The sequence below is a fragment of the Phragmites australis genome, chromosome 20 (assembly GCF_958298935.1).
Source record: "Phragmites australis chromosome 20, lpPhrAust1.1, whole genome shotgun sequence".
NCBI lineage: Eukaryota > Viridiplantae > Streptophyta > Magnoliopsida > Poales > Poaceae > Phragmites > Phragmites australis.
The window spans coordinates 797500-819322 of NC_084940.1; the positions used below are offsets into that span (position 1 = coordinate 797500).

Sequence of the window (21823 nt, forward strand, 5' to 3'; positions counted from 1 at the left end):
TGGAAATCTTAATAAATTAAATACACGTGCAAATACATTTGATGTAAGATAAACATGATTTATTTCTTAATCTATTAAGTAGAACAAAAAAGTGGAAAAAACTTGAAACACTTATAAAGATATTTCGCAACCGTTATAAAGCTATGAAATGTTACTTTGTCATACAATCTATTGTTTGTTTATAATAATGAAAAATTAAATTCCTTCTAAATTTGTGTTAGCCACATTCGTAAAGATATGAAATGATACGTTGTTGCACAATTTGTTGCTTGCTCGCTTTAAAGGAAAACGTTGAATTCCTTGTGAATATCATGCCCGGAACGATGTAAATGTATGAGCTGCGTGGCTAGGTTGGTGCATGCTAAAGGTGTTGTTTTTGGTTAGTGAGGTTGGTCAATGACCGCTAGGCCTATCTTTGCTGACTAGAAGGCTTAATAAGAGAATGCTATACGATAAATCTTGAAGGATATATTGACTCATCAATGCCAATAAATGGTTAACTGTAACATCCACGTGGATAGGTAGGGAAAAAACATGTCAACGTATAAAGACAGTTTCGTAAGAAAATGTTAGGTCACAAGCCTCAAGAAGAGTATTGATTTATTAATGCCCGTAAACGGTTAACTATAACACCTATATGAATTGGTAGGGAATAATATTTCAATAACAGTGGTTGGAAGGTTTTGTAACAGAATGCTATATGATAAACCTCGAGACGAGGAATAATACATGAATGTCTGTAAACTGTTAAGTATAACATCCATATAGAATGGTGGAAAAAAACATGTAAATATATGAGGACGATTGGAAGGTTTCGTAGAAGAATATTATACCACAAATCTCGAAAAGATGATTACCTTATCAATATATATAAACGATTAAAAATTTTTGTAAGAAAATGTTATATGACAAATCTCAAGACGAGAAATGACACATCAATATCTATAAACGGTTAAGTGTAACACTGAATGGATCGGTGAGAAAAAAAGTATGAGGCTAATTGATAATGAAAACGGATTGAACTGCACGAATTCGCGAAAAAATGCACGTGCATAGTCTAATATTCCTTCCATTTTCCTGCAGAAAGGAGAGAAATGAAGAGAAGAGTGGTAAACTGGTGTTTGACTCAGGCAGGCGTTGCCGTTGTCTTGTACCCCATAGTCCCTGGAGACAGACGCCTCCCCCCCCCCCCCTCCCCCTCATCTCCTTCTCCGTCCCCCTCCTAGTCTCCTTCTCCACTCTGATCACCAGTCGCCTCAGCCTCGACCCCCTCCGATCCAATCCGGTACGTGCCTCGATCCGTCAGCCCGCGCCCATCTGATCCCCTAGGACTGGGCGCATAAGAGTTTTTTTCTTGGTTCTTGATTCGTCGAAGCTTTCCGATTCTTACAATATCGTTTTCCGAATTTTCCAGGGTTTTTCCTTGATTCGGTGCGCAGGAACCAGGTCAGTCCACTCCGTCTATGGAGAATTTTTCTTTATTTTGGTCTGCTGTTAAGGTTTCACCATATCATATTTATAAAGAATTTCTTGTTCTTTTGGGTAAAAAGAGCAGCTTTCCTGATGTCCACTATCGCGACCCCGCCGCCGCCGTCGGGGTCGGCGGCGCAGGAGAAGGCCGCCAGCCGGAACAAGCGCAAGTACCGTGCCGAGCCGCCGTCCGCCGAGCTGGCCCCCTTCGGGCTGGAGTACCCACTGACGGCGGACTGCGTAGGATTCGAGTTTATGCCGTTTGAGAAGGTTGCCATGGCGGCGGCCGCAGCCACCGCGGCTGCCGCTGAGGGTGTCAGCCTCGACCTCATCCCGAGCACGTGCGACACCTGCAAGGACATCCACCCGACAGCGGAGGAGTTATTGGAATGCCAGCGATATGTGAATTGGAGTGATCCAAATGAGGCGCAGTTGGAGGAGATCCTTTTGAAGAGCCTGGACACCACTTTTGACAATGCCGTGAGTTTGATCACCACAATGGGCTACTCAGAGGTGGCCACGCGGGCAGCCGTTGTGCGGGCAGCTACGCAGTTCAATTGGAGGGAGACCCTTGCTGGGTTCGGAGAGGCGGCCGTTGAGGTGCTCAAGACTGAGGGGGACATGTTGCCAAGGGAGGGCGCCTCCGTTGAGGACATGAGGAAGATTGAGCAGGCTGTGCTCGGTAGCATGGTTGCGGTGGTCAATGAGGCTCAGCCATTCTACACCACAGGCGATGCGATGTTTTGCTTGCTCATGTCAGACATGAATGTGGCAAGTGCATGTGCCATGGACTACGGCACCGCTTCCCTCCCGCCAGTGGGCACTCAAGTTATTGCCCAGCCAGTTGTGGGAAACTATGAACCTGGCTCAAGTTCCGATTTATCGGTTTCTATTGCGAGCCCACAGACTGGCGTTACTTTCCGTGGAAAACTGACCCCAGCACCACCCAATTCTTACAATGCTGTAAAAGCTGATTCATCCACAACACCAGCGAGTTTGAATCCGCAGAGTAGCAAACCCTCTGTCTCGGGCAAAATGCAGAGTGTAACCCCAAATCTTGCGCCAAAAGAATACCCAGTTGCTACACGAGATCATTCAGAGGACCAACCATTTGTTGCTGCTGCAACACAATCCATGAAAAATGATAAGCCATCCCCTAGCAAGAGGGGGACCTCTAAGAGGGATTCCTTGCACCGGCAGAAGTTGACAAGCTTCGATAAGAGTTCTCGAGCAATGGGTTCTAAAGGATCTCTTAGGTCCGGCAAGCATAGCTCTTCAGGCAGTGCAGCACTGGACAGGAAGTGCAGGTTGATTCCAGATTCTACTACTAGCAGCTTGAAGGGCTCATCAAAAGTTGGCAATGGGTTCGCTGCGAGCATAACAGGATCAGAAGCATCAGTTGACCTTTCTTTTACCAGTGCCCTTTCCTCCACTCCATCATTTGACGCCAAGCTGGCTAGTAACTCAAACCCAGCACCAGCTACTAGCACAGATCTGTCATTGTCATTGCCATCCTCAAGTGATGGTTTTGCTCCATCTTTGAATCATGAGTCCAGTACTGAGGGTATGGACTCTAGCAGCAAAGTTAACTTCTCATATGATGAGGAACAGAAGGTCTGGATTCCGCAAGATAAAAAGGATGAAATTGTCTTGATTCTCGTCCAGAGGCAGAAAGAGTTGCAAGCACAAATGCGGGACTGGACAGACTGGGCTCAGCAGAAAGTGATGCAGGTCGCACACCGACTTGCCAAAGAGAAGGAAGAACTTCAGTCACATAGGAAAGAGAAGGATGAGGTGGACCGCCTCCAAGAAGAGAGGCGTTATCTGGAAGAGAGCACTCGGAAGAAGCTTTTAGAGATGGAATCTGCAATTTCGAGGGTGAATGCTCAGCTGGAGAAGGCAGATGCTTCTGCTCGTGGACGTGAAGCCGAGAATGCACAACTCATGATACAGATGGAAGCTGCAAAGCGACATGCAGCAGAGTCCGCAACAAATATTTTGGACCTTTTGAAGAAGGACGAGAACAGTCTTAAAAGGTTGCAGAGATGGGAATCTCAGAGAGCCCTGTTGCAGGAGGATCTTGCAGCCGAAAAGAGCCGGCTATCTCGGGTCCAGCAACAACTTCAGCATGCTAAAGAGCAGAAGGATAAAGTGCAGGTACTAACTGCTTTTTGTTTACCTTTTAGCAATCTTATTTTAAAGGGAAGCTAATCAATAGACAACCATATGACCTATGTATGTTCAATCTTTAATTCATGTTTCCTGGAAATTACTTCGCCACTAGATATTTGACTCTAGTGGGGTGCAAACGAACAGTTAGTCTACTTCTTAGATATTTGACTCTAGTGGGGTGCAAACGAACAGTTAGTCTACTTCTTACTCTTAGACAGGGATAGCAAACTTTGCATAAATATGATGTAAGTTAGCACTGCAAAATACAGAGAACATCTTACGATCTGTCGCATGGTGTGTTTTTCTACTTTGTATTCATCTCTCCAGTATATTCTTTAATAGATGACGATGATGATTTTTTGTGGGCATGCTAACATATAGATGCCATGGTTACGTTAATAGTAAGGGATTGTTGGTGTCAAGAAGTTTACAGAATAAATGGTAGCTAAGTTGTCTGTCCTAACTATGACTGCTCTAAGCACACTTAGTATTTAATGAATAGCTTGCGAGGTTTTGCATGAAAAAATTTCAGGTAGAAGCTAGGAGCTTTACATGACATTGTATTATTCTTGCACTTAATACATAGTGTCAAATAAAGTCGTGACAGGATTACATTTTTATAGATGGTATTTGGTAAGTTCCAAAGTTGAAACCGACAAGTCCTAAAAAAAAAAAAAAACCCGACAAAACAATGCCATTTATTCGATAGCACCTCTGCAGCTTCTCCAACCTTAAATTTGTCGATTATGTCATGTAATGAAAACCTTTTTTTCTTATATTCACTATCTTTCAGATGTTGGGATATAAATGTGTTACTGCTTAGGGGGGAAAACAAGAAAATAACTTATATTTTCCTAGATAAGTGAGCCATGGCAGTGATTAATAGTAGAGAAGGTGGCTTAGGATATACCGCTAGTAAATCTGGCATGTGGTGTATATCCCCATCCCTGTACAAGGTTCTTCGCCGGCCAATATTGTTAGTTCCTTCTAGAGGCTTTAAGGAAAACAGAACTTGTGTGCTTGCAAGCTACTTTTCATTAGCTTCGTGGTTTTTATAGCCTCCTCGAATTAATTTTGAGTTGATTGCACTTACCATGTTTTGTGAAAATAGGAGTAGTTAATAGTAATTAATCCCATGGATACTGGTTGTGTGAAGTTCTGCAAGTATTATAATTTTGAGTTGATTGCACTTATCATATCTACCTAGTTCAGTTTAATTACCTCTACCTCTCTGCTTGTGCATGCGTGTGGTTTCACGATATAATTTATCCCTTTACTTTGCGGTCTTCACTGAATCTGTATATGCATATATATCATTTTTGGTCTTTCTCTGATTTTGAATACTTGCAGGCAAGGTGGAGACAAGAAGAGGCTGGAAAGATTGAGGCAATTGCCCATGTAACCTCTGAGAGGAAAGAGAGAGAACAGATTGAAACGTCATTGAGGTCAGAAGAGAATTCACTGCATCTTAAAGCGGCGAATGATACACGAAGATACAAGAGTGAGATCCGTGCTCTTGAGCAGCAGATTGCACAGTTGAAGGTGTCCTTGGACTCTTCAAAGGTCGGTGCTCCCAAGTGGGGAGCAGACAATAAAACCTATGCTTTGCATCTTTCTGAAGGGAGAAAGAACAGCAATGCTCAAATTTTGTCCAATATAGCAGTACCCCAAGATTTCGATTTTGATGATATACAGCGTGACCGGGAGTGCGTCATGTGCTTGAGTGAGGAGATGTCCGTGGTGTTCCTTCCTTGCACCCACCAGGTCGTCTGCGCCAAATGCAGCGACCTCCATGAGAAGCAAGGGATGAAGGAGTGCCCTTCGTGCCGGACCCCCATCCAGCGCAGGGTGTGCGCCCGCCTCACCTGTTGCTAGATTTCACATATACCATTTGCCTTTTCTTTTTTTTTTTCTCTCCCTTGATTGCTCAGCATGAATTGATGGAAGATTGGACAGAATAATGTGGGGCTGTCAGTTGTTAAACTTTGACAATAATACAACGTCGAAAATCAATCAGACCCCGCAGACAACGGATAATGAATGGGCTTTGTTGTACTGATATACCGCTTCTTCTGAATTCTTGGTTTTGCTGCAGACTGCTAGTAACTCCTGCAGGCAAAAAATGTCTAAATATGTGTAATGCTTGTGATCCATGATGAACCTTTGATCTGATGGGATCACGACATCAGTTTCCTCCGATAGGGAAAAGAGTGGCTACGTTTTTGGTAGGTTGGTAAGTTTACGCAGAATGCTTGCATCAAATGCATCTTAGGGTCTGAGGCCCTCGCCCTGCAAAAAAAATAAAATGACGTTGACCCCGTCCCAGCGCATGTTTGGATGGAAGCCAACAGCGGGCTGGCATTTTTTTTTTCCTATAAACTCAATACGGTTCGTATACCATTCTCTAATTATTACTTATTTAAAGTGACAATTAAATAATTATCCCAGCTCATGCCCGCGCTGGATAAAATCATAGACGTCCGATTACTCCGTTAAATAATTGGCTCATCATATCGTTCGACAAGTGTGGGCCCCGCAAGCTAAATGGGCCAATGGCGGGATGTCAGATGGGCCCAATATCGTTCCACCGGCAGCAGTTGACGGCGAAACGCCGTTAAACCGCGGCTTCTTCAGTCTCACTCGTTGCCAGTGCCACCCGCACATCCTCGTCGCCCATGGCGGCTTCCGTCCGGGGCCTCGCGCTCCCGCCGCCCCTCGCCTCCCCCCGCACGTCCTCGCGCTGCCTCGCCCCGGTCCCGCGGGGGCGCAGCCGCAGCCAGCGCCGCGTCGCTGGAGTCCGCGCGGCAGCGGCGGGGGTGGGAGGTACCTCGCGAGCGCCGGAGCCCGTGGAGGTGGTCGGCGTCGGGAGCCGGAAGGACGCCGTCATCGATTTCTGCTTGGGCTCCCGCACGCTCTCCTCCACCCCCATCCGCTTTTGGTATGGCACCGACATCCAAATCCTCACCGTATGCGCTGCATCGAACTGGTTTGGGCCTTCGTGTGCGCAATGTAGTTCAGGGGAGTCGTGATTGGTACGAATCGGAATCCAGAGTGGAAGAATTTAAGGAGAGCCGAAGTTAAGTTAGTGTATGACTTTGGTTGCCACTAGTGAAATTTTAAGTGTGGAATCGTTGAGTTGACAACACTACAAGTCTTACCCCCATGATGCTGTAATTGTGCAGAACATCCAGTTTATTAGTTGCTTTCGGTTTGATGCTCTGGTTCCGTGGCATAATATGAATGTGTTATAATGGTAGTTTTTTGGTCATATTCATTAGTTTTTCCATGTATATAGTGTGCATAACCTTGCATTAATCTAATACGTAAGTTATTTGGCGTTGTAGATTGAAGATTTTCTGCATACCAGATTAATGTTCATGGAAGGAGAGACCGTTTGTGAGATTGAATTGGTTACAATTTGTTTCCTTTGCGTTTATTTATAAGAAACATTTTGCAGCATATGCTACATTTTTCTCTTTATAGTAATGATAAGTAGAATATCTTAGTGGACTATCCTGAGGTCCATTTGCTATAACATTGATAAACACTATTTAGGTTAGTTTGGCGGCCTGTTGTTTCCTTTAAAATTCTGTGGTAGGAGGTACAGTAATCCCCGGTGTGCTAATGTACTGCTAAACACTTCTGAATTCGATACATGGAGCCTGGCTTATTTGTACGCTAACCCTAATCCAGGTCCTGAGCTACTTCAGCTCTGCATTCTGTACCTTTTGGATTGATGTACTTGCATTCCTAACCCAATATAAAGAATGCTGAAAGGAATTGTATCTGAGTTTTTCCTTGAAAATACTTTTCTTAGCAAACTGTTTGTAACATTTTTTTTTCTCGACCACAAGGAGAGACTCCCCTGGGCATTTTTTTAATTTTAAGGTAGGGGAGTACCAAACCCTGGTTGGCCAGTAAACTCGTTGAAACTAGTTTCTCACAGAGCTACCCACAAGTTGGTGCGCCCCGGGTTCGAGCCCGGGTGACTGCCCCCTCTACTGGAGGCACTAACCAACTGAGCTGCTGCTCAGTTCGCAACTGTATGTAACATTAACTTCCAATTTGTGATCCATCTATTTTAGTACAAATTAAAATATTGTTTTGTGGCGAATCATCAAGGTGGAACATTTGTCCTTTTCTCTGTAGCAATATATCTTAATTAAATTATTTGCTATCTCCAGGACTACATACATCGATATGGCTTCTTAAAACAAATCCTTTACTTGTTTTGTTGAATATATGCTTGTTATTCTTTTACTTATGTGCTATTCTTTTAGTAGTTTTTGCCTTTCCCTCCATACATTCTTCTTTAGAAATCTTGATTGCCTCGGAATCTGGTTTCAGGACAGTACATGCGACGGATAGTTCTAAAGTACAGTTAAAACAAAAGGGTCATGGAAATGGTACCGAACCTTTCATAATCTAAACTTTTTGAGTTGATTCAATGTTATTCACATGTACATATTTTTCACTCATTATCTCTATACTGTCTTTTGCATGAAGCTGACATCTCTGTATTTTTTCAGATGCAGTATTCAGAGACTTGGAACCTCCCTTATTTCTTCGTCCCTGCCCACCTGCTGTTATTCTTGTATGTACACTTCTTATCTTTCTGGTTGATATCATTTGTTGTATCCATATTGTAGACAGTAGGAGTCGAGTATGCGTCAGTTCCGTTGCTCTATAGATATTGGGCTATCTCTCTTACTTTTGACTTTTTTTATCAGCTGAGAGCCTGAGACTGAGATCTCATCGTCTATCTCACAATGATTATGTTTTTTAGGTTTCGAGTGCAGGACAGGATGCTGATCATATCACTGCAATGGAGCTTCTTAGTGCTGTCAAATCTGCTGGTAAACTGGCTGCATCAATATTTTTGAAGCCCTTCTGTTTTGAGGGACAAAGACGGCAAGTAGAGGTAAAAAACTTCTTTAGTAATTCTTCCTGCCTAACAGTGAACTTGTGCGTAAAGCTTGCATAAACAATGCATAATTTAAAGTTTTTTTTTATTAATTTGTGCTGTCCTGCAGGCATCTGATTTGATTGGCAAACTTCAAACTTGCTCAAACTTTCACATTGGTAACCCATTCCCACCCTGCCTTTTGCACCATACATTAACATTTTTGCACTACAGCGCAATAAAGTAATAAAAAAGATGATGTGGAAGCTTTTCTCATTTTGTTCTGTTTGGTCTTACATTGTTGCTTCATCATGATCTAAGAACCTTGATGTAGTATTAATAGGAAGAATAATGATACTGCTTGACTTGCTAATCTATAAGTATTTACAATCAGAGGATGAAATCATTTTGCTAGTTATCACAAGCATTGTGATTTTTTTTGTGCGTTCAGTAATATAATGCTTGATTCTTTTGGTAGTCTGGATATTGATGATTGGTATTATTTAATTGTACTAATCTATTCTGGAGTCCTCCGGTGTAGTTCTGTTTGTTCTTGACACAATTTTAGCAACACATATTACTTTCATTAGCCACAGCCCAGAACAGTGACATAGTTTAAAGAATTAATATTTCATCTCTTTTGGTGCAGTTATTGAAGCTGATTCACTGCTTGAGACAGAAGTGGAAACCCTTGCTGAAGCTTTGGAAAGTGCCAATAATGCTGTCCTGTCAACTATTAGCATGATATCTATCATGATGTCTGTGAGTTTTAAATCCTTTATGATTGCTTTGATATGAAATATTGCACTTCACTGTTCTAATCCTATTCTTCTTGAAATATCAGGGCTATAATCAGATGTTCTGGAGTTCCCTTAACGCACAAATTAAGGAAGTTGATCCTGAGGAAGTAGCCAAAGTAACCTACTATATTACTGTGCTACTTAGTTGTATGATCTGGACATGAGTTTTTCATAAATGATTCTTACAGTCTACATCTGTAACAGCTACTCAGAAGCTATGGTGAAGCTAGAGTTGGATTTGGTGCTGGTTATAACATCCAGTCAGCAATTAAGCAGGCCGTCTTCCACTGTCCATTTCTTCGTGGTTGCATAAAGGTGGACTTGGTTGTCTTTTTATATTATTAGTGATTCTACTCTATATTCCATAATTAAATGTTAAAAGGAAAAAAGAAACTCGTTCATATTGGCATGTCTAATGCTTGTAGACCAAAATTACTGCTATACCTCAAGTTATACTTTACTTTTTAAGGGGCTCCAGGATTGGGATCCAAATCCTTGGGATTTAGTTAAAAATTTAACTACCAAAAGTTCCTGGGGGCAATCCTCCTCTTCCAAACTGGACCTTACTTTGCAATCTTTAGTTGATCTGAAGCAGGCAGAGTCCTGTTACTTGAGTACTCTTACTTTATATTACTAACAACCATGCATTTTTTTTGTATTTGTTGTGCTCCTTATAATTTTAATGGGTTCTTATAGTACAAAATCCATTCTTACTCGCAATTTCTCTAGGCGCAACTCTGCTATGTTTTTACTGCACCGATTTATGTATATATTATTTTGTGTAGGACTTGAACAATGTGGTTTTTCTCTCCCTTACAACTGCTCGGGTATTGTCTGAAAGTGACATGATCTCCACCTTGCACATCTTTCGTCGTGTTACCGGGTTCACCAAAGATATTATTTTTTCTAGAAATTCTGAACCTGATTTAGAGCCAAAACTGATAGTGGTTTCTCTACTAACTATTCGGTAAGTCATTGCATGGCACCCGATGGAGAAAATTTAAATGATTTATCTGGATTTTAGTGCCCTTTTTATTCATCATACCTAATCATAGTCCCACGACTTAGTGTGTACATTATATCATCTTGTATTTTTTAAGTACTTCCAAGTCAAATGTGTTTTGTACTTTTGTTATGCAACTATTGTTGAATGCTTGAATTATACTACATGTGTTAACCATCTGATCAAAATATGAACAAGAAAACTGAACCTGTGAGCTTGAAGTAAACAGAGAGCGGTGAATTATTTTAGTTTTTAGCAGACAAATGCCTCTACTTTTTCGCGATTCACATAACTTTTTTGGTCCAGTCTTTATTGCCATCAGTTAAGTCCTAAGTGTGTAGTATCTGTTCCAGTTTTGGTGGTTAAGAGATTCCCTGCCATATTTTATTGGAGAAGAATCTTCAATTTCCAAATTTGTTTTTAGACTGATGTGCGAAATTTGAGTGTGATTATCATTTCTTTCTACACTTGACTTCTATATGGTCTCATAATGGTATGAATTTCACTTGTTTATATGATGGTCATGTTAATAAATAGCACTATAGCAGCATATGTAGTCTAAAGAAAGTCACGGTGTTTAAGCATTGTAGTTATTGGATTGGATTTTCAGTTTACGCTAGGTCATATTAGACTGTTATGCGTAGAAAGTTAGAATACACTACAACTTATACTACTGTAGGTTTGCTTTGCTCGCTAGTCGGTGATGGCTGTTGGCATTAGTGGTTGATAATGTGCAACATTTTTTTTGCAGAAACTGCCATGATGAAAATATTGCTTCAGTGAAGGAGGGCTTTCTTTCAAGTTTGGCCGTGCATTTTCCTTTTATATCCTCTCTTATGGGAGGAGATATTTCTGAACAGAAACAAGCTTGGTCGAACCGTTCAATTAATCAATTGCCTGACAACGGATCAAATTCTGCAGAACGTGAATTCTCACAATCTTCTAATGGTTTTACTGATGCTACTGTTTCTAAAATGTTTCCTGAAGAAATTGAAGTTTTGAAATCTGAGAGGTAACGTACAGAGTTGGCTCTTTCTTTTTGTCCCAGGAAAACTAGTTCCCTTTTAGTTTCACTTTTGATTATTATGAACCAAGCATGTTGATTGCAATTCTGTCTTAGAGAGATTAATAACAGGAATGGGAGAATACAACCAGAATCTCTAGAAGCTGATTTTTTAGCTGCTGAAGAAATGAGCAAAGATGAGAACAGAGGTAAAATTGCATGCACACACCATGAACTCTTCTTTGTTTGGGTGGGCTTTTCTAACTTAAGCTTCAATTGCAGATCATTTAGGTTCACAGCAGGAGCATAATTTCTGGAGCAACTCCCCTGGTTTTGGCATTGCACAATTGTGGGCTAAAGAGCGTATCACAGAAAACAGAGGCAGTCAAAACGATGAGCTTCATATTGTCACTCTTCCTGTTGGTGTAAAATCTAGTGAAGTTCAGAATGATCGTTCTCCAAATACTCAGCCTGAAACTCCTAATTCTGGCACCTCTGTAGCTACTGGACATGCTGCCTTTGGAGTATCACTTTCTGATGTTCGTTTGGATAAAGTAATGGACATGTGTAGTTCTGCAGTTACATTCCTGAGTGGTAGAATGGATAGGTCTCGAAAGCGTGGCTCAATTGCCAGCCGGGCTGCACAGATGCTCGTTAGTTTCTCTCTCTATCTTTCTATTTCCTGCATATTGGTCTGTCATTTTTCAATTGCAGAGACTTGTCTTGCATGGGAATGCTGGCATAGTTTGTTATAAACACCATTCCTTGTTTTGACACAAAGAGAATAGCCTGTTGTCATCTCATCCACTCATGTTGAACAGCCTGTTGTCTTTTCGCCCACACATGTTTTTTGGTGATAAAATCCTAATGTTACGCCTAAGCAAATACAGCTAGCTAAATATTTATCTTATCTCTGGTGCTGTTTTCTGTTTCTACTTTTCTAGAGGAAACAATGTGTCATTTCAGTCAGTTTGAAGAACACGTGTCTCTTTGTTAGGATTGTGCATGTCCTAACATTTTGCTGGATGTTAGGTGAGAGCCTTAGCATCTGTAATCTATTATTTTCCTTGTAGAATGCAGAAAGAGAACCAGAAAAGACATGGAGCCCCATTGTTGAAATACGGTATGGAGGGGGAACTTATATAGGGAGATGCCAAGAAGGTGCCCCTGAAGGAAAGGTGAAATTGGTGCTACATGCTATTTCCAGCTGGTTTGACAGATCCAACAATCTTACCTTGTTAACCGTTACAGGGGCGTTTAACCTTCAGTGATGGGAGCGTTTATGATGGATTCTGGAGGTATGGTAAGAGATCTGGTTTGGGGACTCTCTTTCACAGTAATGGTGATGTCTACCATGGAACATGGAGGGATGACCTTATTCATGGAAAGGTATGGCAATACGTTTCACTCGCATGCATCGTATACATGGCAATTGTGAAAAGGAAATATGAACTAGCAAAATGTGGTTCATGCACAGTTGGCAGTTAATTAATATGCTTGTTAATCATTATTTATTACCATATGCTTAGAGCTATTACTTCAGGATTTATTTGGAGCATCTTTTATGCAAATACCATTGATCTTGAATTCTTGATTGTAAAATATTCATCCGTGAAATATCCAAGCACCTTTATTTATTCAAGCTGCAAATTCTGAACATGTATTTTTATATCGGATTGAATAATGCAACCCTCCTGACACTTCATGTGACTCACTGAGTTCCCACTTTTATCTAGGGCTGGTACTATTTTCACAGTGGTGACCGTTGGTTTGCGAATTTTTGGAAAGGGAAGGCTAATGGCGAGGGTAGATTTTATGCCAAGGATGGGAGTATCTTCTTTGGCCATTTCCAAAATGGATGGCGCCATGGGGAGAGCCTTTTGGTAGATGCAAATGGATCAAGGTTGTTCTCGTTTATTTTGTTTGAATGTGTTCCAGAAATAATACATCTGCATATTCTTTTGAACAAAAGAGGAACTTAACTTTAATATTGATTATTGGTACAGGTGGATTGAAGTTTGGGATGAGGGTGTACTTATTGGCAGAGCTAAAATGGAGAAATAGGGTTGCATCTAACTAAATTGTCCAGATGTTGTTGACAACACTTCGCTCCTCAGATGGTATAGGGCTATGTTTTCAAATCTCAGATGCTGCAAGGCACTCTGGTATGAGCCTCTTCATTATACACGACGTGGTTCTGTATTCAGTCTTGAAAGTCGTAAATAGGTGCCTGTTGGAAGCACCGTTGAAGTGTTGATGCCTAACTTTTCAAAGCTGTGGACTGTCGTCATTTCTGTATATACCACTGGAATTATGGGAGATGGCATCCTTCCCGCTGATGTACCAAGCTGGGAACAGCCGCTCAACTGCACCCATTCATGAAGTGTGTTTGATTTATTTCATTGCTAACCACTAGATATTTTCTTCTCTGGTTAGGGTGGTCTGTACATGGATTAACAAGCTCTCATGGCCTTACTCATTTCAGTTGAATATTGACTAACCACAAATGTGAATCAAATCTGACCCTTTCCCTTTCTTTATGTTTCCATCGGTATCACCTATCCATCATGTTTCAATAATGGTATGCAATCTTAGTCAAGTTTACTTGTTTCACATGGATCAATCAGTAGGTGCCCAATGACTTGAAGTTTTTTGTAGAAATTATCACGAAGATATGGTACAACAAAAGGTCAAAGAGAGTATATCCATTGTGTTGATAGAGTGCTATTGTTTTTCTTTCAGTTTGGGCTTGTAGTTGGTTCAGGGCTTGGGTGACCGGAATCAGATGAATGCTGTGGAAATGTGAAGATCTCTTCATTTGTATAGAAGATTTTGAGTTTTTTTTTTCTGCTGGTTAACTTATGCTTGCTTTCGATGAATGAAATCAGCTTATACCTGACGGAGTTTAGAAATTTGTGTGGTTGAGTAGTTGAGTGAGCTCAGGTGATCAGCTAGAGGGAAATCTGTGCAGAAAATGACACCGCGTCCCTTTGGTACGAAGAAACATAACTTTTGAAGGATATTCAAGTATATATATTCAATTATTCCGGGAATGGACCTCTTGATCTGGATGGTATCAGCATCTGCCAGATTCCATTCATTTGCCTTGCTGTTTCGAACTCTGAGTAAGCAAAAGAAGGTCAGGTCCTCGCCGACTTCCACAGACATGCTTGGACACGTCTCGAGCTGTTGTATCGTTCTCTTGCGTGCTACTGCTTCTTGACGCTAGTGTATCCGGTAGTGTTGTACTGCTCTGCTGCTGTGTACCCGACCAGAACTTGCTCTGTTCGACTTTGCAGTTCCAAGCAGTCAGAGGCTCAGAGGTCAGGGCCATGGTGGTTGCTTCAGCACAGCGCACCGGTCTGCCGTGTTCTCGCTTGAACAAATTCAACGGCGGCGCGTGAGTGGCGCACCACAACGACGAGAGCCAATACATTCTCGACGCGTGCAGCTTTCCCGTGTGGATGGATGGATAGAAAGCTCCCTCGCCATTGGAGTGGTCGCTTGAAAAATCAAAATGGAGCTGCCTTTTTGAAGCATGGTCTCGTGGCCCATCCATCCCGCGTACGACCGAACACTCGCACGGCGCAAAGCCAGTGGCCACCATGCCTTGCCTGCCCGTGCATGGCGAAGTTGCAGTCCCACTCGTTGCTGACCGAGAAGCGAGGCAGACACCGACGGCGACCGGCCGGGGCCCGACATGCGTCGCCGTCCCGTCCCGCCGTCCAAGTGGGCAGACCGATACGTGGAAGAGAGCGCGCCCTAACAACTGGCCCCTCACGCACCGCGTCCTCGCGGCCGGCTGGCCGGCGGTGGTGCCTCGACGCCAGCACGCACAGCAGCGCGCGGCAATTGGAACGAAACAACGACGGGCACCATCATCACCAGGTGCAGGCAAGCGCGAGGCCGCAGGGCCCGCCGGGCGCTCGTCCTGTCTCTCGGCCCGTTCTCACATGCCGACAGGCCACGATCGCCGCGCCCACCACGCGTCCCTCCATGTGCGCGCGGCGGATGTCGACTGGCTAGTGTGACCAGCCCCGACGTGGGTCGGTGACAGGCGGGGCCCCAGGGACCCGTGGTCGGCGGGATGCTTCAATCCATCCTTGCATTGACCAAAGAGAATGCACGGCTTCATGTTTATTTATGCCGAGTATGAGGGGATACATCTTGGAGAGCCACCATCAAATTATACCTTCGGATACTTGTAGTATCTCTATAATTGTAATTCTTGGTACCTCCCTAGGACGGTAAAAAGGTTCTACCTGCATGCATCGTGCATCATCGTTGGCCAAACCCGATGTTAGAAAAGGATTTGCAGTGATCTAATACCCAGGATCGAGATAGTGCTTTTCAGATGAACGGATTGGGACTGCTCACTCTGAATATTTGCTCTTGCTATAGATTGTGGTGCATCTATAGCTTACTACTTTAGCAGGATGAATTTGCCATGGACATGGTACAGTTTACTACATCGGCATCCACATCCGCATCCGCCTTGCATGCACGGCCAGAGGAGCCGCCACTAGACACACACACTAGGATAGCACTATAGCTTAGCTCAATCGCCGCGTCGGAACTCGCGATTTGGAGCCTCCTGTTTTGTCAGACCGAAACCAGTGGCCGGTCACCTGCCACAGGAGAGCGACCGAAACCAGTGTCTCGTACTCACCTCACCTGCAGGCAACTTCTCTCGCTTGCTTCACTCTGTCCTCTCCAGTCTCCTCTCGCCTCTGCTCTGTCGATCACTCTCTATATAGCTCACCAGCTTCGGCTTCAGCTCCATCCATCTGTCCATTGCGATCGATCGACCAATCGGTCTCTCCATCCACGTTCTTGCTGCACGTCAGAATGATCTCCACCAGCCGCGCGGTGAAGTCGCCGCCGGCGTGCGCTCGGCGGCAGCAGCACAGCCGGTGGTCCCCGGACGCGCCGAGCCGCACGGCGAAGTTCTTGGCCAGTTACGGGAGGCGACGTAGCCCAGCGCCGTGCTCCGTGCGCGCCGCGGGTTCCAACACCATTGGCTGCCTGGAGGCCGAACCGTGGGGTGGCGTCGCGCCCGCGCTTCCGTGCCCGCAGGTCGCGGCGCCGGCGCCGGGGGACGCGCTCGCCGTGCCGTCCGAGCAGAGGGTGCACGAGGTCGTGCTGAAGCAGGCGGCGCTCGCGGCTGCGGCGCCGAGGACGGCGCGGATGGCCAAGCCGGAGCCGATGGCCGGCGAGCTGAAGGCGGCCTTCGATCGCAGCGGGGAGGTCTGCAAGGAGTACGCCAAGACATTCTACCTGGGTAAGCGAGATAAAAAAAATTGTTGACCTTCTCTTCTTGCTTTCAATACTCCATCAGCTTAGAGTTTTGATAACTTCTGTCAGAAAATTTAGCAATGCTCGAGGTACATGTGAACAAGTGTGCATTGCAACTGTTTTTTTTTTCTTACCAACTTCCCACACTAGGATCGGAGTACTAATTTACTTGCAGGGCCAGTCAGTGTTTGATGGCCACGACCGTAAGCTGACAGCATGTCCATTTAACCTGACTTCACATGAGTTTGAACTCGATCATGGATGCATTGAGATGTAATCATGCAGCAGTAGACCACGCTATTTTGTCAGAAGTTATGAGCACCACATACCGAGCAGCGATCAGCTTCCATAATCAATAACCATTCCTCTGCACATGTATGTGTCTGATCTGTGTTGTTCTTCTGTTGCAGCGACGCAGCTGATGACCCCGGAGAGGAGGAGGGCAATCTGGGCCATATACGGTAAGCAAAGCAAGCCCCGCATGTGGCGTGTTTCTTCTATCCTTTGCAGTTCGCACTTCGCAGTCGTTGCACAGGCTCCTTTCTGTATTAGTAGGAGAGAGTGAGAGAATCAACACCACGTTGTATTGATCACCGAGTACAGGTTATATACATTTAGAAAGGGCGAGGGCCCCGTAACCGACGAGCTAACAACCTCAAGCAAGATCGTGCCTAATATCTAGTAGGCAATCATTTACATGCAAACGGTTTACTAACACCCCGTGCAGACTTAGCGTCGGTGCCGTCGACGATGCACAGGCTCGACCTGAATGTTGTGAACGTCGAGGTGGGTAGACCCTTTGTCATAACATCAGCAAATTGCAGGTCGGTGGGAACATGCAAGACTCGGTATTCTCCTAGTGCAACCTTCTCACGAACGAATTGGATGTCCAATTCGATATGTTTGGTGCGCTTGTGATGTACTGGATTCTCCGTCATGTACACCGCGCACATATTGTCACAGTAGATGATGGACGCTCGCTTGACGTCACTGTCGAGTTCATGCATGAAGTGTCCAAGCCAACAACATTCTGCCATTGCGTTGGCGATGGCTCTATACTTTGCTTCGGCGCTGGATCTTGGCACCATCGGTTGCCGCTTTGATGACCACGAGACAAGAGACTCATCGAGATAAATGCAATAGCCCGAGGTGGATCGTCGCGTGTCCGGGCATCCTGCCTAGTCGGTGTCAGAGTACGCATGGACGTCGAGCGATGGCGAGGCATGTATCTGCAGACCGAAAGATGTAGTCCCGCAAACATAGCAAAGAATTCACTTGAGGAGTGCCAGATGCGTGTCACGTGGATCATGCATGTGTAGACATGCCTTCTGCATGGCATAAGCTAGATCCGACCACGTCATGGTGAGGTTTTGTAACGCGCTAACGAGTCTACGATATTCAGGCAGGTCGTTGATAGGTTGTCCTTCATCGGTAGCAAGCTTGGAGGATGTGTCCACTGGAGTAGACACCGCCTTGCACGTTGTCATGCTCGTGCGCTCAAGGACTTCCTTCGTATACTTTTGTTGTGACAGAAAGAAGCCAACGGAGGTGTGTCAAACCTTGATGCCCAGGAAATAGTGAAGTTGGCCCAGGTCTTTAATGGTGAACGCGTCATGAAGTTGTTGGATGATGTCGCGAAGAACCGTGCCATCGGAAGCCGTCAACACTGTTGTCGAGATAGAGAAGTAACAACGCCATAGAGGAACCGTGCTTGAGGATGAAGAGCGAGGTGTCAGAGTGTGTTGCAAAGAACCCAATTTTCGTGGCGACGGCGGTGAAGCGGTGAAACTAGGTCCTGGGTGCCTGTTTAAGTCCGTAAAGGGACTTGGATAGGCGGTAGACATGGTGGGGTTGCAACACGTTGACGAATCCAGCTAGCTAGAGACAATGTACTTGCTCGTCGAGGACACCGTGAAGAAAGGCATTGCGCACGTCCAAGTGGTGAACCGGCCAATCATGAGAAGCTGCCAAGGTGAGTACAACGGGGATCATGGACGGCCTAACCACAGGGCTAAACGTTTAGTTGAAGTCGATCCCCAGGCGCTGAGTGAACCCGTCGACGACCCACCTCACCTTGTACTGCTCCAAGGTTCCGTCAGCTCGCATCTTGTGTTTAAATATCCATTTAATTTCCTGTGATAATGTGAGAATTCAGTGGACGAGGCACAAGCTGCCACGTACGGTTAGCCATTAGAGCGCCATATTCAGCCTACATTGCAGCCTTCCAAAGAAGTGACCTGGTTCTATTGGGGCTGAGTCGCGAAGCCGTAGATCCCAGGGAGCTCAAGGCCAATGGTGGCTAGGGCACAGAGAAAGCTTGACGAAGAGGTGGCGCCAGTGGCATGCGCCGCTAGAGTCGCGGCATGCGCGGCCTTGGCAGACTGCTCAAGACGAAGTTCTTCAAGGAGAAGTTTGGAATGCACCTTGAGGAACGACGGCAGATTGTAGTGCATGGTGATGAAGGGAACGAAGGAATGGACATGTGGATTGAGTCAGCACATAATGTTGAGGACGAGATCGGACTCGTCGACCGACGAGCCGAGATCACGAAGGCGATCTGCCAGTGTCCTCATCCTGGTGCAGCACGCAAGAACTGTCATGTCACCTTGAAAGAGACCGCGGAACTCAGCGCCCACATAGATGGATTGGGCGGCTTTGTTGTCGTGGAATAGGGAATGGATAGATCGTATCTTCATCAGTTTGGACAATCTGCAGTACCTCAGTGGAGATAGTGGAGTACATCCATGATACGATGGAGAAGTCATTCTATAGCCAGTCGGAGTCATCGTGTGCCGGAGGGGAGTTGTCGATATGGTCGGTGAGACCAAACTTGCTGAAGATCACACAAAAGTTTTGGCTCCAGGGTCCATAGTTGGAATCTAGTTGGAATCATGTAGATCAAGAACCATAGGAACATGGGTCTTGATGTTGATTAGTTGAATCTGAGCAGAGGGTGGTGGGTTGGTGACGACACGCGAGGCGCGGGCAGAAGGGGAGAAGGGGAGCGCGGACTGGGCGGCGTCATAGAGCCAGCATCAAATGAGGTGGAAGACAAACTAACAACACCACGAAGACAGGCAACGAAAGATTAGGATCTAAAGAAAGCGGATACCATGTAGGAGTAGGAGAGAGTGAGAGAATTGACACCACGTTGTATTGATCACCGAGTACAGGTTATATACATGTACAAAGGGCGAGGGCCCCGTAACCGACGAGCTAACAACCTCAGCTAACAAGCAGGATCGTGCCTAATATCTAGTACACAATCAGAGTTACATGCAAACGGTTTACTCACACTCTCGTTTTCAGAGTGGTAAACGGCAGGGCAACGAGCGTTGTTCTTGAGACCTTGCAGCAAATTAAAGACATGTAGAAAGGACGCCGGTCCGCTGCGGTTGTCATTCGAATCCATTGTGCATATAACATGATGACGTGTAAATCTCTTCATGACCAAGTAGTCTGTCAAATTATGTTTGGTCACTAATTTAGTTTGATTAGACAGTGGATGACACTGGTCACTGACGTGGCTCCATTTCTGCGTGCTCAGTGTGGTGCAGGAGAACGGACGAACTCGTCGACGGCCCGAACGCGTCCCACATCTCGGCCTTGGCGCTGGACCGGTGGGAGTCGCGGCTGGAGGACATCTTCGCCGGCCGCCCGTACGACATGCTCGACGCCGCCCTCTCCGACACCGTCGCCAACTTCCCCGTCGACATCCAGGCACGTCATATCTCCATGAACGAACACGTCAAAATGACATCTTGAAATTAATTGATTTACACGAGGGACCTGACTTGATTTCTGCGTGCGCTGCAGCCGTTCAGGGACATGATCGAGGGGATGCGCATGGATCTGAAGAAGTCCCGGTACCGGAGCTTCGACGAGCTCTACCTCTACTGCTACTACGTCGCCGGCACCGTCGGGCTGATGACGGTGCCGGTGATGGGCATCTCGCCGGACTCCAGGGCGGCGACCGAGACCGTCTACAAGGGGGCGCTGGCCCTGGGCCTGGCGAACCAGCTCACCAACATCCTCAGGGACGTCGGGGAGGAGTACGTCTCATCGGCTGTGCCATTTTCAGATGTCTAATCTTGCAGTCAGCTCTGATGTCGGTTTCCGTATTTACATGTGTGTTTCACGTGTCAACAGTGCAAGAAGGGGAAGGATCTATCTCCCACAGGACGAGCTGGAGATGGCCGGCCTCTCCGAAGTCGACATCTTCAACGGCCGTGTCACTGACGAGTGGAGAAGCTTCATGAGAGGTCAGATCACGAGGGCGAGATCGTTCTTCAGACAGGCCGAGGAAGCCGCAACCGAGCTCAATCAGGAGAGCCGATGGCCGGTGAGACACCAAAATCTTTGCCTGACCATTTCTTCAGTGTTACACAAGATTGTTTCAGATTAACAACCTATAATGTCCAGCAGACAACTGAATTATTACTCTTTCAGGTGTGGGCTTCTCTGCTTCTGTACCAGCAGATCCTCGACGAGATCGAGACGAACGACTACAACAACTTCACCAAGAGAGCCTACGTTCCAAAGGCGAAGAAGCTGATGGCATTGCCTAAGGCATACCTGAGATCACTGATGCTCCCCTCTTCTCAGACTCAGAGTCAGAGACACTACTCCAGCCTGACATAGAGTGGTCACTGCACATGGTACATAGCAGTGAATGATGTACAAATTCCTGGTCAAGCCAGAAGATCTGCATGTGGGGGTGTGTGTGTGATGGTACATAGTTGTTTGAACATTGTACTGAAAGTTTTGCCATGTATATATATATATAGTGTGTGTACTGTGTGTACTAAAAAAAGAACAGTAGAGTAAAAGTGAAATAAAACAGAGAGGACCGGGCGAGCTTCTTTGGAAGGCGCCTTGCTCGAACACAATGCTGTGTCACCCAGTCGTTGCTTCACTCAGTGAGCTAGCTGCTGAAAATAGCAAACGGCTCCATAATTCTACAGAAATACTGCTATCTAATCTTTAACACGATAGCTGTAAGGTTAGGCAGCCCACAGAAAAAAAAATCATCGTTTAGTCAAAACAACATTCATGATAAGGAGGACAGATGGCGTCGTTTGGCATTGTGAAGGATCATAGCATGAGTTCACCAAAATCTTGCATCGCGTTACTAAATTCACTTCTCCCTAAAAACACTAGCCCCCCATATTTCGCAT

At 45.2% G+C, this 21823-nt stretch overlaps 3 protein-coding genes across 5 annotated transcripts; all 3 read left to right on the forward strand.

The window, feature by feature from the left end:
- The first annotated feature begins 1187 nt into the window (after positions 1 to 1187).
- LOC133901823 (putative E3 ubiquitin-protein ligase RF298) lies at positions 1188 to 5703 on the forward strand. Of its 2 annotated transcripts, none has more exons than XM_062343333.1 (4): positions 1188 to 1285; positions 1415 to 1446; positions 1556 to 3627; positions 4993 to 5703. In XM_062343333.1, exons 3-4 carry the CDS (start codon positions 1564 to 1566, stop codon positions 5515 to 5517), a joined length of 2589 nt encoding a protein of 862 aa, XP_062199317.1. In that variant the 5' UTR covers positions 1188 to 1285; positions 1415 to 1446; positions 1556 to 1563; the 3' UTR covers positions 5518 to 5703. The 2 variants fall into 2 exon arrangements, with proteins under 2 accessions (XP_062199317.1, XP_062199318.1); XM_062343334.1 differs by having other exon boundaries at positions 1190 to 1285; positions 1551 to 3627.
- Positions 5704 to 6270: 567 nt separating this feature from the next.
- LOC133901367 (protein ACCUMULATION AND REPLICATION OF CHLOROPLASTS 3, chloroplastic-like) lies at positions 6271 to 14168 on the forward strand. Of its 2 annotated transcripts, none has more exons than XM_062342724.1 (16): positions 6271 to 6580; positions 7990 to 8048; positions 8172 to 8236; positions 8429 to 8563; positions 8676 to 8724; positions 9195 to 9307; positions 9390 to 9461; positions 9550 to 9660; positions 10131 to 10312; positions 11100 to 11360; positions 11469 to 11560; positions 11634 to 12004; positions 12425 to 12529; positions 12603 to 12740; positions 13088 to 13254; positions 13358 to 14168. In XM_062342724.1, exons 1-16 carry the CDS (start codon positions 6318 to 6320, stop codon positions 13413 to 13415), a joined length of 2241 nt encoding a protein of 746 aa, XP_062198708.1. In that variant the 5' UTR covers positions 6271 to 6317; the 3' UTR covers positions 13416 to 14168. The 2 variants fall into 2 exon arrangements, with proteins under 2 accessions (XP_062198708.1, XP_062198710.1); XM_062342726.1 differs by having other exon boundaries at positions 11484 to 11560.
- Positions 14169 to 15566: 1398 nt separating this feature from the next.
- On the forward strand, positions 15567 to 21517 carry LOC133901368 (phytoene synthase 3, chloroplastic-like). Its single transcript, XM_062342727.1, has 6 exons — positions 15567 to 16632; positions 17057 to 17107; positions 20194 to 20366; positions 20463 to 20698; positions 20796 to 20988; positions 21096 to 21517. Exons 1-6 carry the CDS (start codon positions 16200 to 16202, stop codon positions 21285 to 21287), a joined length of 1278 nt encoding a protein of 425 aa, XP_062198711.1. The 5' UTR covers positions 15567 to 16199; the 3' UTR covers positions 21288 to 21517.
- Positions 21518 to 21823: the final 306 nt, after the last annotated feature.